The sequence below is a fragment of the Theobroma umbraticum genome, unplaced genomic scaffold (assembly GCF_002168275.2).
Source record: "Theobroma umbraticum cultivar Fairchild unplaced genomic scaffold, ASM216827v3 scaffold_95.0, whole genome shotgun sequence".
Taxonomy (NCBI): Eukaryota; Viridiplantae; Streptophyta; class Magnoliopsida; order Malvales; family Malvaceae; genus Theobroma; species Theobroma umbraticum.
The window spans coordinates 9,285,115-9,302,128 of record NW_018397257.1 but is presented as its reverse complement, the minus strand read 5'-3'; the positions used below and the strand labels follow the sequence as shown (position 1 = coordinate 9,302,128).

At 37.1% G+C, this 17,014-nt stretch overlaps 3 protein-coding genes and 2 pseudogenes across 5 annotated transcripts; 4 read left to right on the top strand and 1 right to left on the bottom strand.

Moving 5' to 3' along the window:
• The first annotated feature begins 622 nt into the window (after positions 1-622).
• Positions 623-4,986, top strand: ASA2 (anthranilate synthase 2). Of its 2 annotated transcripts, none has more exons than XM_021423648.2 (11): positions 623-937; positions 1,300-1,484; positions 1,568-1,757; positions 2,111-2,262; positions 2,665-2,780; positions 2,880-3,126; positions 3,209-3,265; positions 3,487-3,639; positions 3,907-3,987; positions 4,134-4,242; positions 4,426-4,585. In XM_021423648.2, exons 1-11 carry the CDS (start codon positions 739-741, stop codon positions 4,446-4,448), a joined length of 1,512 nt encoding a protein of 503 aa, XP_021279323.1. In that variant the 5' UTR covers positions 623-738; the 3' UTR covers positions 4,449-4,585. The 2 variants fall into 2 exon arrangements, with proteins under 2 accessions (XP_021279323.1, XP_021279322.1); XM_021423647.2 differs by having other exon boundaries at positions 625-937; positions 4,134-4,220; positions 4,426-4,986.
• Positions 4,987-5,106: 120 nt separating this feature from the next.
• LOC110412976 (Quinone reductase family protein) lies at positions 5,107-8,012 on the top strand. 2 transcript variants are annotated; one of them, XM_089782960.1, is made up of 5 exons: positions 5,107-5,309; positions 6,334-6,433; positions 6,569-6,662; positions 6,754-7,019; positions 7,224-8,012. In XM_089782960.1, exons 2-5 carry the CDS (start codon positions 6,408-6,410, stop codon positions 7,462-7,464), a joined length of 627 nt encoding a protein of 208 aa, XP_089639086.1. In that variant the 5' UTR covers positions 5,107-5,309; positions 6,334-6,407; the 3' UTR covers positions 7,465-8,012. The 2 variants fall into 2 exon arrangements, with proteins under 2 accessions (XP_089639086.1, XP_021279325.2); XM_021423650.2 differs by having other exon boundaries at positions 5,107-5,504.
• A 117-nt stretch (positions 8,013-8,129) lies between these two features.
• Positions 8,130-8,816, top strand: PH1 (pleckstrin homolog 1). Its single transcript, XM_021423651.2, has one exon. It carries the CDS (start codon positions 8,276-8,278, stop codon positions 8,711-8,713), a length of 438 nt encoding a protein of 145 aa, XP_021279326.1. The 5' UTR covers positions 8,130-8,275; the 3' UTR covers positions 8,714-8,816.
• Positions 8,817-8,976: 160 nt separating this feature from the next.
• Positions 8,977-12,113, bottom strand: LOC110412978 (LRR receptor-like serine/threonine-protein kinase EFR; annotated as a pseudogene).
• A 1,791-nt stretch (positions 12,114-13,904) lies between these two features.
• LOC110412759 (UDP-glycosyltransferase 71K2 pseudogene) lies at positions 13,905-15,506 on the top strand (annotated as a pseudogene).
• The last annotated feature ends 1,508 nt before the right edge of the window (positions 15,507-17,014 follow it).

Genomic DNA, 17,014 nt, shown 5'->3' with positions numbered 1-17,014 from the left:
GATAAGTGATATTTAAATTAACAATAATAAAAGTACTTATTTGACTTATAACAAAAGCATATAAGATTTGATTAAATGTAATATAAAAATAAAAATTTATTTAAATTTTTTAAATATTATACCAAAATAAGTGAAGATTTTTTGATTGATAACATATGATATGGGTGTTAAAAAAGTTGTTTAATTGAGAGATTATTAAGAGCACAAAATAAAAAAAAGACATGATCGAAAAGAAAATAATCTTAATAAATTTTTATGTAAATAGTGAATTATATTTTTTTTATACACTTATCGAAACTATCAGCACAGCTTTTTTTGTGTGGTTAGGATACAAATAATGATGATATTTTTTTGATAAATCGTGTAGGGAATGATGTTAACATTTCTAAAAGTCTTTTTCATTCATAATAATAATTCCAACTAATTTATTTAATACATATTATAATTTTCAACCCTATTATTATTTCCTCCCTGGCTGGTTATTTTATGGAAGAAAAGATATTCAGTGAGAGTCAATTCATGCCCAATTATTGGCTAAAAAAATTTCTAAGCCCAACGAAAACCCGACCCGAGCCCAACAGAACAGTCTACTTGTGACCTGTCATTTCAAAATCAACGAACCGACATTCTCTCTCTGATACAATTCCCTCGTTTGAGCGTGTGTCTTCTTTTTAAAAGAAATGGAAAACGTTTAGCACAGCAGTTTCTTGTGTCGAGCGAAACGGAAAGACAAGTGCTATGGCCACCACCAGTAAAACCCTAGCCGCCGTTACTCTCCGTCAGCTTCCACCGACTCCACTCTGTTCCTCTACAACCGTCTCCGTTAACTTCAACGCCAGATTCTCCGGCTACCGTTCCAGGTCCCTTTTGCTTCTCAGCTCCACTTCCCGCATCCGTACACTCAAATGCTCTGCTCTTTCATCACCTTCTTCCTTAGGTACTCTCACTCTCACTACGATCTCAAGGAAGAAAATGTTTTTTTATGGATTTTCGAGTGCTTTGTTGGATTCCCCGGAAATCGTAGTAGAAAAAGATGTCGCTTTCCTTCTAATTTTGATTAACATTTAATAATTTTAAAGCGGTTAAGGGGTTAATTTATGTTGTGATTTACTCTCAAGGTAATACAAGGCAAGAGGACAGGGAATTTTAATTAAAAAGAAAAATTCTACCTTTGTTTCTGAAAGAGGAAATTACTCGGTTAAATCTAATTAAATCAATTAAAATATTGAATGTTTTAGTTTCTCATTTTCTTCAGAAAATGTATTTTTATTTGTTTATGTGGGTTTCAATTGTTACCAGTTGACCAGTCGGTGAAATTTCGAGAAGCTTCAGAGAATGGGAATTTGGTTCCTCTTTTCCGATGTATATTCTCGGATCACTTAACGCCGGTGATAGCATATCGATGTTTGGTTAAGGAAGATGATAGGGATGCTCCAAGCTTTTTGTTTGAGTCGGTTGAGCCTGGTTTGCAGGCGTCCAGTATCGTAAGTTCCTTCTTTGTGTGCGTGTTATATGTTTATAGTGTGGTTAAGGAATGTTTTTATTTTTTTGGGTTAATTTATGTTAGGGAAGGTATAGTGTGGTTGGAGCTCAGCCAAGCATTGAAATTGTGGCAAAAGAAAATATGGTTACAATTTTAAACCATGAGGAGGGGTGTAGAACAGAGGAGATTGTGGAGGATCCAATGACTGTCCCACGGAGAATTATGGAGGGATGGGAGCCGCAACGTATTGATGAGCTTCCTGAAGGATTTTGTGGTGAGTGACATGGACTAACGGCTTTACCCTCATGATACTCCTTTGTGGATTTTTGGTTTAACCCCTTTGTGGTTAAAGTTTATTTCGATCTTGTCTTCTTTTTTTTTTTTTTTAATTTCTGTTTCTATAGGAACTAGTCTGGCAAAACTTTGATCATACTCTGGAGTTGTGTGACTATTGAGTTGCATATCTCTGTGCTGAAATTGGACTTTTTCCTTTGTTTTGAACAACATTTCTGCAAAAATTTAGCAGTCACATCATTTTGTAATGGGTTGTATAGAAGAGTGGAGTCCTTTTTTTTTTAAATTTTTAAGACACTAAATTAAGGTGTAATATACAATGTCCTTGTTCAGGTGGCTGGGTTGGTTATTTCTCTTATGACACAGTGCGCTATGTAGAGAAGAAGAAGTTGCCGTTCCCTAGTGCTCCCCTGGATGACAGAAACCTTCCTGATGTACATCTAGGCCTCTACGATGATGTGATTGTATTTGACCATGTTGAGAAGGTATTTCACATTTGGCCTATAGGCTATAACTATTTCATTGTTGGGGGCATCTCCCTCTGTTTTGCTTGCAAGGTTGAATATTTGTATCTTTAAGTGTCATCTCTTATTTCTTTTGGGTGTTTCTCAAATTTAAGTGGAGAAATCTCGTACTTCTTACTAAAGCTTCTATCGAAACCAAAAAGCTGTCTCAAAGGCCATCATTGCGATGCCAAGATTGATGTACATTACACATCCTTTTGTTGTTTATTAAATGTACATTACACAACTTGATGAGGTTTTCTTTTGTACTAATTTTTGCAATTTTTTTGGCTTCTGTTTCTAGGTCTAGATTTTAAATTGGGCTTTATGGCTGCTTTAGAGAATATAATTTTCCCTTTTATTTGTTAATGTTTTTTACCTCAGAAAGCATTTGTGATTCATTGGGTGCGATTAGATCAATATTCTTCAGTGGATGAGGCCTATAATGATGGCATGAAACGGTTGGAAAGTTTAGTATCTAGAGTGCATGATATTGATCCGTGAGTGATTGTTTTCTTAATGATTCCACACTTTTCATTTAATATCTTTTTTTCCCTACAGTTGAGTTTTAGTTTTTCTGACTAAATTATCAATTTCAGTCCAAAGCTGCCTGCAGGTGCAATAAAGTTGTATACTCGTCTTTTTGGCCCTAAGTTGGAGATCTCAAGCATGACAAGTGAGGTGTACAAGGAAGCTGTGTTGCAGGCTAAAGAGCATATTCTGGCTGGTGATATTTTCCAGATTGTATTAAGTCAGCGTTTTGAACGGAGAACATTTGCTGACCCATTTGAAATATACAGAGCACTGAGAATTGTTAATCCGAGCCCATACATGACGTATTTGCAGGTTTTGCCTCCTTATCCTGGTTGTGATATGCTTGCCTAATGTTGAAATTCTAAACTTTTGTACGCACTTTTCTTCTGATCAGGCTAGAGGGTGCATACTTGTTGCTTCCAGTCCGGAAATTCTTACACATGTGAAGAAGGTAACTGTTACACTAATCCAAAAAATGATTAGATTGGTGTATTTTGATGCATATTATGTTTAAATTATAATTTCTTCCTATCTTCTTGTTTTCTGCCAGATTATGAGTACTACTGAGATTCCCCGTTCCCTTGCCCCTTGTTTCCCGATTGTCAAACATGTTATCACGTTGAATTGCTGTAACTGACAATCAGCAATTTTATCCTTATACTTTGTTGACAGGGAAAGGTTACTAATCGCCCACTTGCTGGGACCATTAGAAGAGGGAAGACACCTAAGGAAGATTTAATGTTGGAAAAAGAACTTTTGGCCGATGAAAAGCAGTGTGCAGAGCACATCATGCTAGTTGACTTGGGAAGGAATGATGTTGGGAAGGTGTATTTTTCTTTTATTGACCTCTGTTAATTTTCATTCAGTTTGTGCAGAATGTCTAATGTATGGTTTACCTGTGCCATGCTGATCATTCACTTGCGCAATTGCATTGGCAAATATACAATATTGCTGCTTTTTTAAGATGTTATTTTTTTTTGAATAATTGCATGGAGACAATCATGTTGACAATGTACACTGTTGGATCTCTGATGATATTCTCTACTCGTAATTTGCCTGTGAATCTGTACTTAAAATGGGTTGTTCATGCAGGTTTCCAAGCCGGGATCTGTTAAGGTTGAAAAGCTGATGAATATTGAACGATATTCCCATGTTATGCACATCAGCTCAACGGTATTCTCCCCTTTGTAGACATTATGCGTAGCTCTGATGGAGGGAGATGTAAGCTTTAAGCTTATATTCTTCCATTATATAAGCTGCTCTCTGATGCGTGCTTTTGATCTTCTTCATGATGAGAAAGTTGTACTTGAAATCTGCAGGTCACGGGGGAGTTACTTAACGGTTTAAGTAGCTGGGATGCTTTGCGTGCAGCACTGCCGGTTGGAACTGTTAGTGGAGCACCAAAGGTCTTCCTTGTCACCATCTCTAGTAATGGTTTTCTTTTTACTGGTTTATAATAGTTTTGAAATTTAACAAAGTCCACATGATATGAAACTCTAACCTGTGGATTTCTTCTAATTCTACCAGAATGATCAAATACTCTTGCTTCCTGCTAGTATATAGGGTTGACATATTTGGTGGTTTCTGATTTTCCATAGTGCTGCAATACAGGTGAAAGCAATGGAGTTGATTGATCAGCTAGAAGTCACGAGGCGAGGGCCATATAGCGGTGGGTTTGGAGGCATTTCATTTTCTGGTGATATGGATATTGCCCTTGCACTAAGAACCATCGTTTTCCCATCTACCACTCGTTATGACACCATGTATTCATACAAGGATGTCAACAAGCGTCGAGAATGGGTTGCTCACCTCCAAGCAGGTGCAGGAATTGTGGCTGACAGTGTCCCTGCTGATGAACAGAGAGAGTGTGAGAACAAAGCCGCCGCTCTTGCCCGTGCCATCGATCTTGCGGAGTCTTCATTTGTCGACAAATAAGTAATCTCTTTGTCCTTAAGTTGCTACTAAAATGAAGCACTCAGGCAGGCAACCCATGGTCGCTGGTTTTTTAAAACAGAGAAGAATGTGGATCTCCTTGTTCTTTGGTACATGTGAAATGCACAAATAGATGAGAACCCTTTTTTCTTATTCCCTTTTTACCCCCAAAGAAACTTGATATGGAGTTCTTTTTCAATGATTCGGATGTGAAAGAAAAAACAGTTTGTTCTTATCTCATCGGCCAGTCCAGTTCTGTCTATATATATATATATACAGATATATATATATATATTTAGATATTACCGAAGGGCTCATACCCCTAACACAATCTCCCTCGCCAGTTATTTTAATTACTTGTCTGGATCATACACAATCATGAAGATTGAGATATGATGCCTACCTCTGAGTTCGATTTATAGCTGGCTTCGAATAAAATTTACAAAAAATGTTTCAAATTGAATGATCTTCATCGCAATCACAAGGGACCTGGCCGCATTTTGCAGAGCATCAGAGAAAGGACAATTCAAGGCGATGACAAAGGCCTAATATTTTAAGATAAGGTAAAAGCAACAGTTAACACATGATTTGCCACGTGAAAAGGCATTTATCTGAACACATACGTTTTCTTTGAAGACAAGCCAAACCCAAACTTATTTAAATCCCTCACCCCAAAAGCATCACTTATCTGTTTCTCCTGGCTCACACCAATCTTTCTTTCTTCTACTATTCTGTAATAAAGTCTCCATCAACATAAGGTAACTTGTCTCAACTTCTTTCCTCCTTTATTCAATTTTATCTGTCTTGCTACATAGATGCAAAAGAGATTGTGCTCAGGGTGGTGCTATGAAGGGCTTGCAACAGTTTCTGGGTGTCTCCGGATTATCTATGCATCAATTGGATTGTCATCTTTCTCAATTGTTGACTCCATCTACTGAAATGTTCTATACTTTCTGATGACTTTGGTATTTGTTGGATAAAATATTATGATGATGATGATGATGATGATGATGATACAGCTTTCCTGGTGCTATAGATTTTCCAGTGTACTCCACCTTGAATAAATTTAAGGATGCTGTTTGGTCGTTGTAGTCAAAGAACCATGGATATAGCTTACCTGTATTTGTGATGCATCTGTTTTCTGTTTGGGTGGTTGCAAAATCTACCTATTGCTTTGGAGTTGGATGGTTTATTTATTGATTTAGGAGAAGACTATCCCAGGTGTTTCGTACATTGGTTGTGGTTTTGTTATTTGTTTTTCACTATTTACCTTTTGCTTTTTATTAATATTTTATGTTTTGCTCTTTGCAAAAGTACCAGACAAACGAAACTTTAATTCTTAGTATGCCTGACTTAGAATTTTGTGGGATTTGCCTGATTCTCTTTCGGTTTGTTTCACTGCATTTGTTGTTATCGACATACCTTTTCTGTTATTTATAGATACAAACTATGGGTTTTAATGGTAAGTTGTGTGTGGAAAAGAAAGTTTTACAAATTCCAAGTAATCTTTAATAATTTCAAGTCTTGATGAAAATTTTTAAAATTTCAAAAAAAGAAAAAAATGATGTAAGTTTGCTTTCTATCCAGGGGAGTGATTGAAATTAGCATTCAGCGATAAGCAGTTGGTGAATCGAGGTCAAACGTCCAGCCCAATTCCAGCTATGGCTACAATCAAGTTGTATATAGTGTGAGTATTGATTTCTCAACCAATGTGCAACAACAGTACACTTCTTTAGTACTTCAAATTGGCTGCAACTTTCTCCTATATTTTCCCGTCCCTGAATTATGACCTTGGATGTTAATTCTTCGCTGCCTTGGATAGGTATTATTCGTTATATGGTCATGTCGAGACAATGGCAAGGGAAGTGCAACGAGGGGCTAATGCAGTTCAAGGTGTTGAAGCAACACTTTGGCAGGTAGTTTTATTATGGTATGAATCCCTAATTATCCCTTAAAGAAAGAAAGGCCTTGTGACGTTATGAAGTTAGACTTGGTTGCATTCAACAGGTTCCTGAGACACTATCCAGTGTAATACTGCAAAAGATGAAGGCACCTGGGAAAGCAAATGATGTACCGGAGATTAGGCCTGAACAGCTTATCGATGCTGATGGTTTTCTCTTTGGATTTCCTTCTCGTTTTGGTGTGATGGCAGCTCAGTTTAAGGCCTTTTTTGATGCTACTCATGAGCTGTGGGAACGCCAAGCACTTGCCGGCAAGCCTGCTGGTATCTTCTGGAGTACTGGTTTCCATGGGGGAGGCCAGGAGCTTACTGCGTAAGCCCCTTCTTATCCACTTTATAATATGTTCTCAGAACTATATCAGTTCACGCCATAAAAACTTGTAGGAAGATTTTCCAAGCTCTTGGTAGCAAAATACCTACCCGAAAGCAACTTGAACTGTTTTGCTTGATAAAATTTGATCTGCACAATTGTGTTTATGACTCTGTTTTTTTTCTCTCTGTTCCTCTTGATTTGCAGATTAACTGCCATTACACCGTTAGCACATCATGGTATGATATTTGTCCCCCTTGGATACACTTTCGGCAGTGGCATGTTTGAGATGAATGAGGTAAAGGGTGGCTCCTCTTACGGTGCTGGCACTTATGCAGCCGATGGATCCCGTGAACCCTCCGAGCTAGAGCTCCAACAGGCCTTTCACCAAGGTAAATATGTTGCGGAAATAACCAAGAAACTCAAGAACAAGCCCCTCGCTGCATAAAACACAGCTTCAAGAAGCTGTACTGTAGAATCTGACAGTGCGAAAGACAACTTGAAAGACTATCTCCACACCACCAAACAAACAAAGACAAATAAACTCTGATGGTCATTGGCAAAGAGGAGGATGGATCTTTTGCAACTTGATTAAATATGATTCTCGCACTGTGCTCTGGCCACTTGTCAGCTTGCATTCTATTATTTATCCAGCATCGAGTTTTCTTCTGGTTTGATTGTTTCAATCCTCTTTGGGTTCAATTTGTCAATTAGCAACCCTGCCAAGAAGCTGCCATACCTGCTGCCTGCAATGTAAGAGTACCCAGCCTCATCAAGTTTTCTGATCAATCCTTCACTTTGCCATCTCTCAGCCATGAGCATCTTTCTGCCATGTTTAATAAATTATCCAAGAAATTGAACTAGTGGGTGGAATATCATGGTGTATCTAATCTTCACTCCATATTCCATCCGACAAACTTAGAGATATTAATCCTTTTGGTTGTACATTATTGTTGGCTCAACTATTAATTAACTTCTCCTCCTATGAATTACTAACATCCTTAATTATTTATTCTCAAAACAGAAATATTCTTGTTATATAGACATAAAGATACGTCTTTCCCAAATTTCAGACATAGGGATCAACTTGTTTAAAGTTTTGTTATTCACCGATCTCAACGACGTCGTTTTAGGGGAAGCTAAAGGAATGTCCAACCCCAGTCTAAACGGCCGAAGGTTTTCGCAGTACAAATACAAATTAATCAATTACTTTCCCAAACGCCATTTATTTCTCTCTCTCTCTCTCTCTCTAAAACGAAATGGAGAATCTATGGCGAGCTGCTACGGGTCAGGACCCCAATCCGGATGACTACAGAGGCGTTGAGTTCTGGACCGACCCCGAACGAGCCGGTTGGCTAACCAAGCAAGGGGATTACATCAAGACCTGGCGCCGCCGCTGGTTTGTGCTGAAGCAAGGCAAGCTGTTATGGTTCAAGAACCCCGTTTCCGTCACCCGCGGCTCCATTCCACGTGGCGTGGTATCGGTGGGCGGTTGTCTCACAGTCAAAGGAGCTGAGGATGTCGTGAACAAGGCCTTCGCTTTCGAGCTCTCCACTCGAGATTCCACCATGTATTTTGTCGCGGATACGGAGAAAGAGAAAGAGGATTGGATCAATTCGATCGGGCGGTCCATCGTCCAACACTCGCGGTCCGTTACTGATTCCGAGGTCGTCGATTACGATAGCAAGAGCCGGTGATCTTTGCTGAATTTTCTTTTCATTCTAATTTTTCCCTTTTTTTTTGTGTTATATAAATTTAGCTTTTGTATAAATAAAAATCTAATAGTAGCTTTTGCTTGAATCTTCTTGTGCTTTTATCTCAGTATGATAATAACATTTGAATTCCCCAATTTGATTGCAATTTGGGCTTCGTAAATTTTATTGCAAATAGGTAAAGATAAGCCTAAATTGTTTGACACACAAGTCATGAGTTTGGGTAGAAGAAAGAACTGAACTCCAGTCTAGAGACGTGCTCACCTTTGTGTCCCAATTCGGGCGCCCAGGAATTTGTCCCTGATGAAATGCAATTCCTTGGCCGCATCGACGACGTCCCTGCGATCTTTGGGTGATTCAACAGAACAAGCAATTGCAACTCTCAGGATGGAAAACAGGCACTCTTTCATTTTGGTTCATGTTGCCGCTTGTTGTTGCGTCTGTTCCAATGCCATACTCTGCTAAAATAGGAATTATTTACAGTTCTAAGGTGAAGAGTATTAATAATCCAGATTCTATTCCACATAAGCTAAGGGGTTGTTATTAATAGGAAAGAAAAAGGGAAACTTGCAGTAATAGCCAATGCTAAGACCCAGCCATGATTGGAAAGGAAAATATACATTTAAAGAAGTGGATAAATTTACCTGGTGCAGCATAACCAACAGTTCCCTTTAGATCGAGAGTGGTGGTGGAATATCCGGAAAGTTTGTTCATGGATTTTGGAAAAAACCTGGCTAATCCAAAATCTCCTAAGTGGGCGACCATGTCACGGTCAAGAAGAATGTTGCTTGGCTTCAAATCACATTGAACTACAGGCACGTTACAGTGATGATAGAGGTAATCAAGTACAGAGGCCACATCAATCGCGATGTTTAATCTTTCCAAAAAGTTGAAGATCTTTGACTCTCCATTTGCGAGGGTGTTTGCTTCAGTTGGTGGATGCAGCCATCCTTCCAGGCTCCCATTTGGCATGAATTGGTCTTCGATTTGAAAGCATTGCCTTGAAAATCAACGCTGGAACAAGCAGATATTATCTTGACAAGGTTACGGCGCTTAAGATTTCTCAATGTTTTACATTCTACAATAAAACTCATGGAAGCTCTTGTTTCTTGAAGGTTCATCACTTTCACTGGAATAACTTTTTGCTCTTGATTCTGATTAAACATTCCTTGATACATGGATCCAAAACTTCCTCGGCCACTCAAGTTGGCTGGAGAGAACCCGTTAGTAGCTCTGAGGAGTTGCTGATACGAAATCCTTGAAATGGAAGTTCTCAAGGGGAATACTGATGAAGGCTAGCTCTGATAATACTTTTCTATTACTCCTCAGCCAGTAGAAAAGTAAAGAGAATGACAATGAAAGAAATCCAAGAACCCCATAAACTATCAAGATTATTTTGAGTGAATGAAGTTTTCGACTTCTTCTGCTCGTTAAAGTGGCATAAGGGCAAATGCAGTTCAGCAATACCCCCACAAAGCTTATCATTCACGATCAATGAAGTCGATGCTGCATTACTGAACACTCCTTTTGATGGTACTTTCCCCTCGAAGTGATTAGAAGACAAGTTTAAGTACGTCAAGTAGGGGAAGTTTGCAAGATAGTCAGGAATTTGTCCTGAAAAGTTGTTATGGGAGAGATCTAGCGGTGCAATGCTCCTCAATAAACTCAGAGAGTCGGGGACACTCGCATAAAAATTATTATTTCCTAAATTGAGATTTTCCACGCTTGTACAACCACCAAGGGCACTGGGAACTTGACCAAAGAACTGGTTTACGGATAAATCCAGGTAAACGAGATTCTTCAGGTTGCCTACTTCTGAAGGCAGGGAGCCTCTTAAGGAAATTGTTGGACTAGTCTAGGTAAGTTGAGAGGGTTTGTTAGGCTAAAAATTGATCGGGGAACCACACCAGTAAGTCTATTGTCATTCAATAGCATCAGCATCAGATTTTGGCAATTGCCGAGCCCTCCAGGTATGCCGCCCTCTAACTTGTAATTTAAACTAAGCTTGTTTAGCCGTGTCAAATTTCCCAAAGAGGTTGGGATTCTCCCTGATAATTTATTTTCACCCAAGTCGAGACCTTGCAAATTCTTAAGCTAACCAATGGCATGAGGAATGCGGCCAGTTAGTCGGTTTTCCTCCAAACCTGTTGAAATTAGATTTACGAGATTTGCTATCCCTGAAGGAATGGTACCAGTTAATCTATTAGTACCTAAAGAGATTCCAGTAATCATGGTTGAAAGGTTGGTTAGGGAATTTGGCAGCATCCCTCCAAATTGATTACCAGCTAAACAAAGTGTATCCAGATTGTTACAGTTAGTTAAGGGTGTTACAAAATCTAGATCACCAACTAACCCACTACCTAAATTATTGCTGTCCATATTTACCCATGAAATATTTTTACGCCCAAATCAATTGATACTTTACCTGTGAAAAAGTTGTAGCAACGTCGAGCTCCTCAAGCTTTGAAGCATTGGATAATGACTCCGGTAGAGTCCCAGAGAAATTATCAATCCCAATACAGATTTGTTTAACGTTTAGAACTGTGAAGCCTAAGTCGTCAGAAAGCCTCCGATGGAATTGATTACTTCCTAGACTAAACATCTCTATGGAAGATATGTTATAAATTGAAGAGGGAAGTAAGCCAAAGAAATTATTCTGGTGCAGTGTAAGATTGACTAACCCTCTTAGCTGGCCTAATGTATCAGGAAGTCTCCCTTGCAATCGATTCAGGGCTACAGTAAGATGACGTAGACTTGAAAGGTTCGCAAACGAGGCTGGCAGTTGCTCAGTTAGGACGTTGGTGTCAATTCCTAGTTTCTCTAGCTTCCATAAATTGCCAAACTCCGCTGGGAAATTCCCAACAAGGTTGTTCTGTCCGGCGTTAAAATGGATGAGTTTAGAGCGGGCAATGTTCCCCCAAAGGAATTATTTCGCAAGAGTAAAGTTTCAAGCCGGAAGAGACGACCGATTTCAGGAGGAATTCCACTAGACAAGAGGTTGTGTCGAAGGTCAATGAAATTAAGAAAGCTGAGGTTCCCTCTGTAGGGTGACAAGGAACCTCTCAAGTTTTGGTTCTTTTAAGTACAATTTGGTGACCCTTTCATGCTTACGACCACATGTTATGCCCCTCCATCGGCACAAGGACACACAGTTGTTCCATGAGCTTGTAACTCCAAACGGGTCATGAATTTGAGACTTAATCGCTCTGAAACTGGTCATAGTGATTCCGTTGGTTGAGCTTGGAAAACTACCGGCTAGCAACAAACATATCCACCATTGTAGAATAGCCACTCTGCTGAATGAGAAAAGAGTGCTTCCAATCCGCATGCTGACGGGCAAGCAAGATACTGCCATGTCCCGAGCCGGAAACGCTATAATTGTCATCGAACTGCACCACAAGAAACTGCGGGTGGGGACAAATTCCTTGAATTTCTGTGGCTTGATCGAGTAAAAAAAAGTGCTCAATTCATCCTCTTCACTTGGAGAACTGTATAGTATAGAGTTAGGAGCATGCTGGCCCTAAACAGGAATTATTAATTATCATGAAAGTCTGGGAGGAGCATGCTGGCTATGCACTAACGAGCCTCTGATAATTAATTTTAGTGGAATGCCCAAGTGTGCCAACTCCAACTGGGAAACTACAACCGCTAATAACTTCAATTCAATTTAAGTTTTGTTTTGTGACGTATTGACTTGTAAATTGTGTGGTCATGGAGGTACAAGAAGGTGACAAGGCCTCCCCATGTCCAATGGGTTAACCTAGGCCGAGGAAATCCCCTCCAGGAGTTTTGTGGTCAATCACCAGCAAACATGAAACGCTAATTAGTGCAACTTGTCTGCCACTTCAGTATCAGTTTTTGTCAACTAAGATTGATAATTAAGTAAAGTTAAGTTTCATCGATGTCATTACTATTAATTATTTATTTATTAAGGTAAGTATTTATTAAATTGAATTGAAAATGTTAATAAATGAGATTGATAAGTAATCAATTTCTTTTTTCGGTTGTCTTAAGATTATATATATTTTATATTTTTACTTTTATTTTTTGAACATTGATAACTCTTTTCTTTGATGCTTAATTAATGAATTTTTCAATATCTCATGAAGAAAAGCATTAATAAAGTTGATGTTAATAATTTCTCCATAGTTGGACTTGACCAAGAGTATGGTAGGGTTTTTAGAATTTGTTTAAAAGGAATCCAATGAGTATGGGATTCATGCAACTCTGGTTAGTGACATGAATGAAAAAATTTATATTTGATGCATTGATAATATATATAAATTTTATACATGATTAGTTCATTATAAAATTTCACTTCATTAATAAGTAAAAATAAAAAATTTTAAGATTTTGAAAATAAATATTAAAAAAATTTTAATTTTGAATAAATAAAAATGAAAAAGACTGTGTTCATCTTTTGCTTAGAAGTTAAAGTGAAAAAAATTGAAAATCACTTTTTTATAATTTTTTTTTTTGCAAATGGAGATAAAAAGATTATTTTTTTTGAAAAAAAAAATTAACAAGATTGTAAATTTCAAATTTGTTGATGTACCCAAAAAAATTTTGAACACTTGATTGACATTTTTTTTTAATTTTCTCTTCTCTAATTTTTTTTATTAACTTGAGAGGATATAATAAATTTTGGTTGTAGGGATAGCAAAGGGCAATTATTCAAAATTTCTTTTCTCTTTTTTTTTTCTCTCTTACCAATCATGAGTTACATTTGTTTTTCATTGAAATATTTAAGAAGGTTATTATTAAGGTTGTCATGACTTTTAATTACTTAAGATTGTCATTGAAGATAGGAAATAATATATTGACTCGAAAGCTCCAAAATTCCACCTAAACCACATTAATGTACCTAAAGAAAAAAAAAAGCTACCACATTTTATTTTCATTTTCCATTCTTTTTTTTTAAATCGTGTTTGTGAGTGGAAATTAAGCAAAAAAAAAAAAACACCAAAGAAAAGATTTTTCCGATGTGCATGGGGCATACTCGACTCAAGTCACTACAACTAAGATAAGAAGCTCAGAATACAACCATAGTCACAAATTCAAGCAAATATCTTCAGCAAGTAGGACAGCAATTGCGTTCTGCTATCCTTTCCTTCACAGGTTAGTCGTTATAGTCTCGACTCTGCTCATTCGCCCATTTCACTTTCATATGAGTTGTTGGATCGTTCTGGAAGCACTGCCTTGGTTGGTTTGGTCTCTTCCAGGGTATATTACAACGTTAAGGACGTATCAAATAGTACTACGGTAGGAGAAAGAAAGATCAAACAAGCTGAGAGATGAAGAAAGTAGAGCTCATATTCATTCCAGTACCAAGGACCGGCCACTTGGCCTCAACTACTGAATTTGCGAAGCGCCTGGTCCATCACGATGATCGAATTTGGATTAGTATTCTTTCGATGACGTGGTTTTCACGTGCTTTCGTGGGCGCATGCACCAAATCGCTTGATGCTTCGCGACCTTATCGAATCCAACTCATTGACCTCCCTCAAGTAGATCCTCCTTCCTTTGATCTTTTGAAGTCACCAGAAGGCTACATCTATGCATTCATTGAGACCTACATCCCTCCTGTTAGAAATGCTGTCAGAAATATTGTGTCACTGGATCTAGCTCGGGTTCAGGCCGAGTTGCAGGATTAGTTCTTGATTTGTTTTGTGCGCCGATGATTGATATTGCAACTGAATTGGGTCTTCCTTCTTATATATCCTTAACCTCAAATGCAGCGTTCCTGGGTCTCATGCTGTACCTACCAACCCGACATAGCCAGAACAGCTCAGAATTTGAAATCACGGATCCTGAACAGTTGATCCCAGGATTTGTCAATCCTGTTCCTGTTTGTGTTCTACCTTCACCATTGTTTAACAAGTACGGAGGTTACACGACATATATCAAGGTTGCTGAAAGGTTTAAGGATGCCAAAGGTATCATGGTAAATACGTTTGAAGACATTGAGCTTAGTGCTCTTAACTATTTTCTCAATGGCCCAAACCCTCCAATTTGTCCAGTTGGACCAGTGATTGACCTGAATGCTCTGCCTCAACCTGAGTTGGACCTGGATCAACCCAACAAGGTCATGATATGGCTTGATGATCAACCTCAATCATCAGTGATATTTCTTTGCTTTGGAACCATGGGGAGCTTCAGAGCACCCCAAGTGAAAGAAATAGCACTGGGGCTAGAGCAAAGTGGATACAGATTCTTATGGTCCTTGCGTTTTTCATCACCACTGCAAAGTGATGCCACAAAAATTGACAAGAATACTGAGGAGACGCTACCCGAAGGATTCGTGGAGAGGATCCAAGGTAGAGGGATGATATGTGGATGGGCGCCGCAGGTGGAGGTTCTTGCCAACAAGGCAATAGGAGAATTTGTATAGCATTGTGGTTGGAACTCAATCCTGGAAAGCTTGTGGTTTGGTGTGCCAATTGTAACGTGGCCTATGTATGCTGAACAACAGCTCAATGCGTATCTGATGAAGGAACTCGGATTAGCAGTAGTGATGAGGTTGGATTATAGGTTAGGTACAAGTGATCTTGTGATGGCAGATGAGGTAGAGAAAGCTGTTCGGCTGGTTATGGATGGTGGCAGTGAGGTGAGAAAGAAAGCGAAAGAAATGGCAGAGATGGCTACAAAGTCTGTTATGAAAGATGGATCCTCATTCATTTCAATGGGAAGATTGATAGAGGATATGATAGGCAGCAACTGACATTTTGCCTACTTATGGTTCTACTTGTATATCAGTTTATTCTCTATTGTTTAAGAAAAGAAGGCTTAAACTTACATTTCTCCTGTTTATAACGCATTCTGTCCTGATCCCAATGAGCAGCAGTAGTCATTTCTGCTAATCAGCTTATTGGCTTTTATGCAAGTACAAACTACTGTTCAATTCGATCCCTATGCCTCTTTATAATGTTTCTTTCGTTTCACTTTGTTAAACAATAAATTTTCTAAGCATTGTTTGGTTTCCACCAGAGAAAGCATGGAAAAACTTGATTTATTTAAAACTAATATTTTCTATACAGGTGAAAGAGTAAGTGTAACGAGAATATTATATGATTGAGTGGGAAAAAATACCATAAATCTCACGTTAATTAAAAATGATAAAGATTTTAAATTTATAAATAATAATCTTCCTCTATCTAATTAGTATATTTTGAATTAAAAATGTGAGCTTGTAACATATGTAGTACACTTTCTTAGAATTAGAACATTTCAATAATAATATTTTGTATAATATATATATGTTAACTTTTTAACATTAAAAATTATATAATTTGTCAATGTTGTAAAAAAAATTTTAAAAAATAATAAAATTAAAGTATTCTTCTCTTACTTTTTTTTTTCTCTCTCAACAAGCATAAGTTTCACTTGCTTTTCATTGAAATATTTAAGAAGGTTGTTATTAAGGTTGTCATGTTTTTAATTAATTAAGATTGTCATTGAGATAGGAAATAATATTCCATCCTTAATCTTATGGAAGTCCTTGTTATAACCATTATTTCTATCACTAGTAGCTAAACTCAAACGCTCCAAAATTCCACCTAGACCACATTAATGTACTCAAAGAAAAAAAAAACACATTTTATGTATATACAATATGATATGCTCTTCATAAAGAGGAAGAATCTACTTAATTACATTAAAATAGTATAAAAAATACTGGTGTAACTAAAATTAATTTTAAGTCTATTTATAATAGTTGACGTGCATTTGTTAAATGGTTTATATTTGATATACCGCTATTATGTAATATTTATATACTAACACTTAATGATTTTTTTTAAAGTACACCTAACACTTGATTATAACATGTCATTTTATAATAATAAAAAAATTCAAAAAAAAATTATAATAAATTTATTTTAAATTATGAATATTAAGTTATTGTTCACAAGTTTCAACGTTTAAATTTATTTATTACTATTTACTTGATAAATATATAAGTACCATATATTAACAGTATCTTAAATACAAACTCATATACTAAAATTAGTGATTGATTTTAAATAATTTTGACTTTTCTACTTTTTTATGTTTTTATTTTAAATAATGATTGATTTTTCATTTTTCATTTTTAAAATAAACATTTTTAGACTTGTCTGATATCAACACAAACACACACAAAATCCAATGATTTACAAGGTCGGGCAAATTTTTTACAAATTTATTTTAATAGACATCTAAATATATTAATTAAAAAGATTAATACATTAATAATCAAAATCGAGTATTTACACACTCTAATATTCGCTGGTGCATAATAACCGTCCT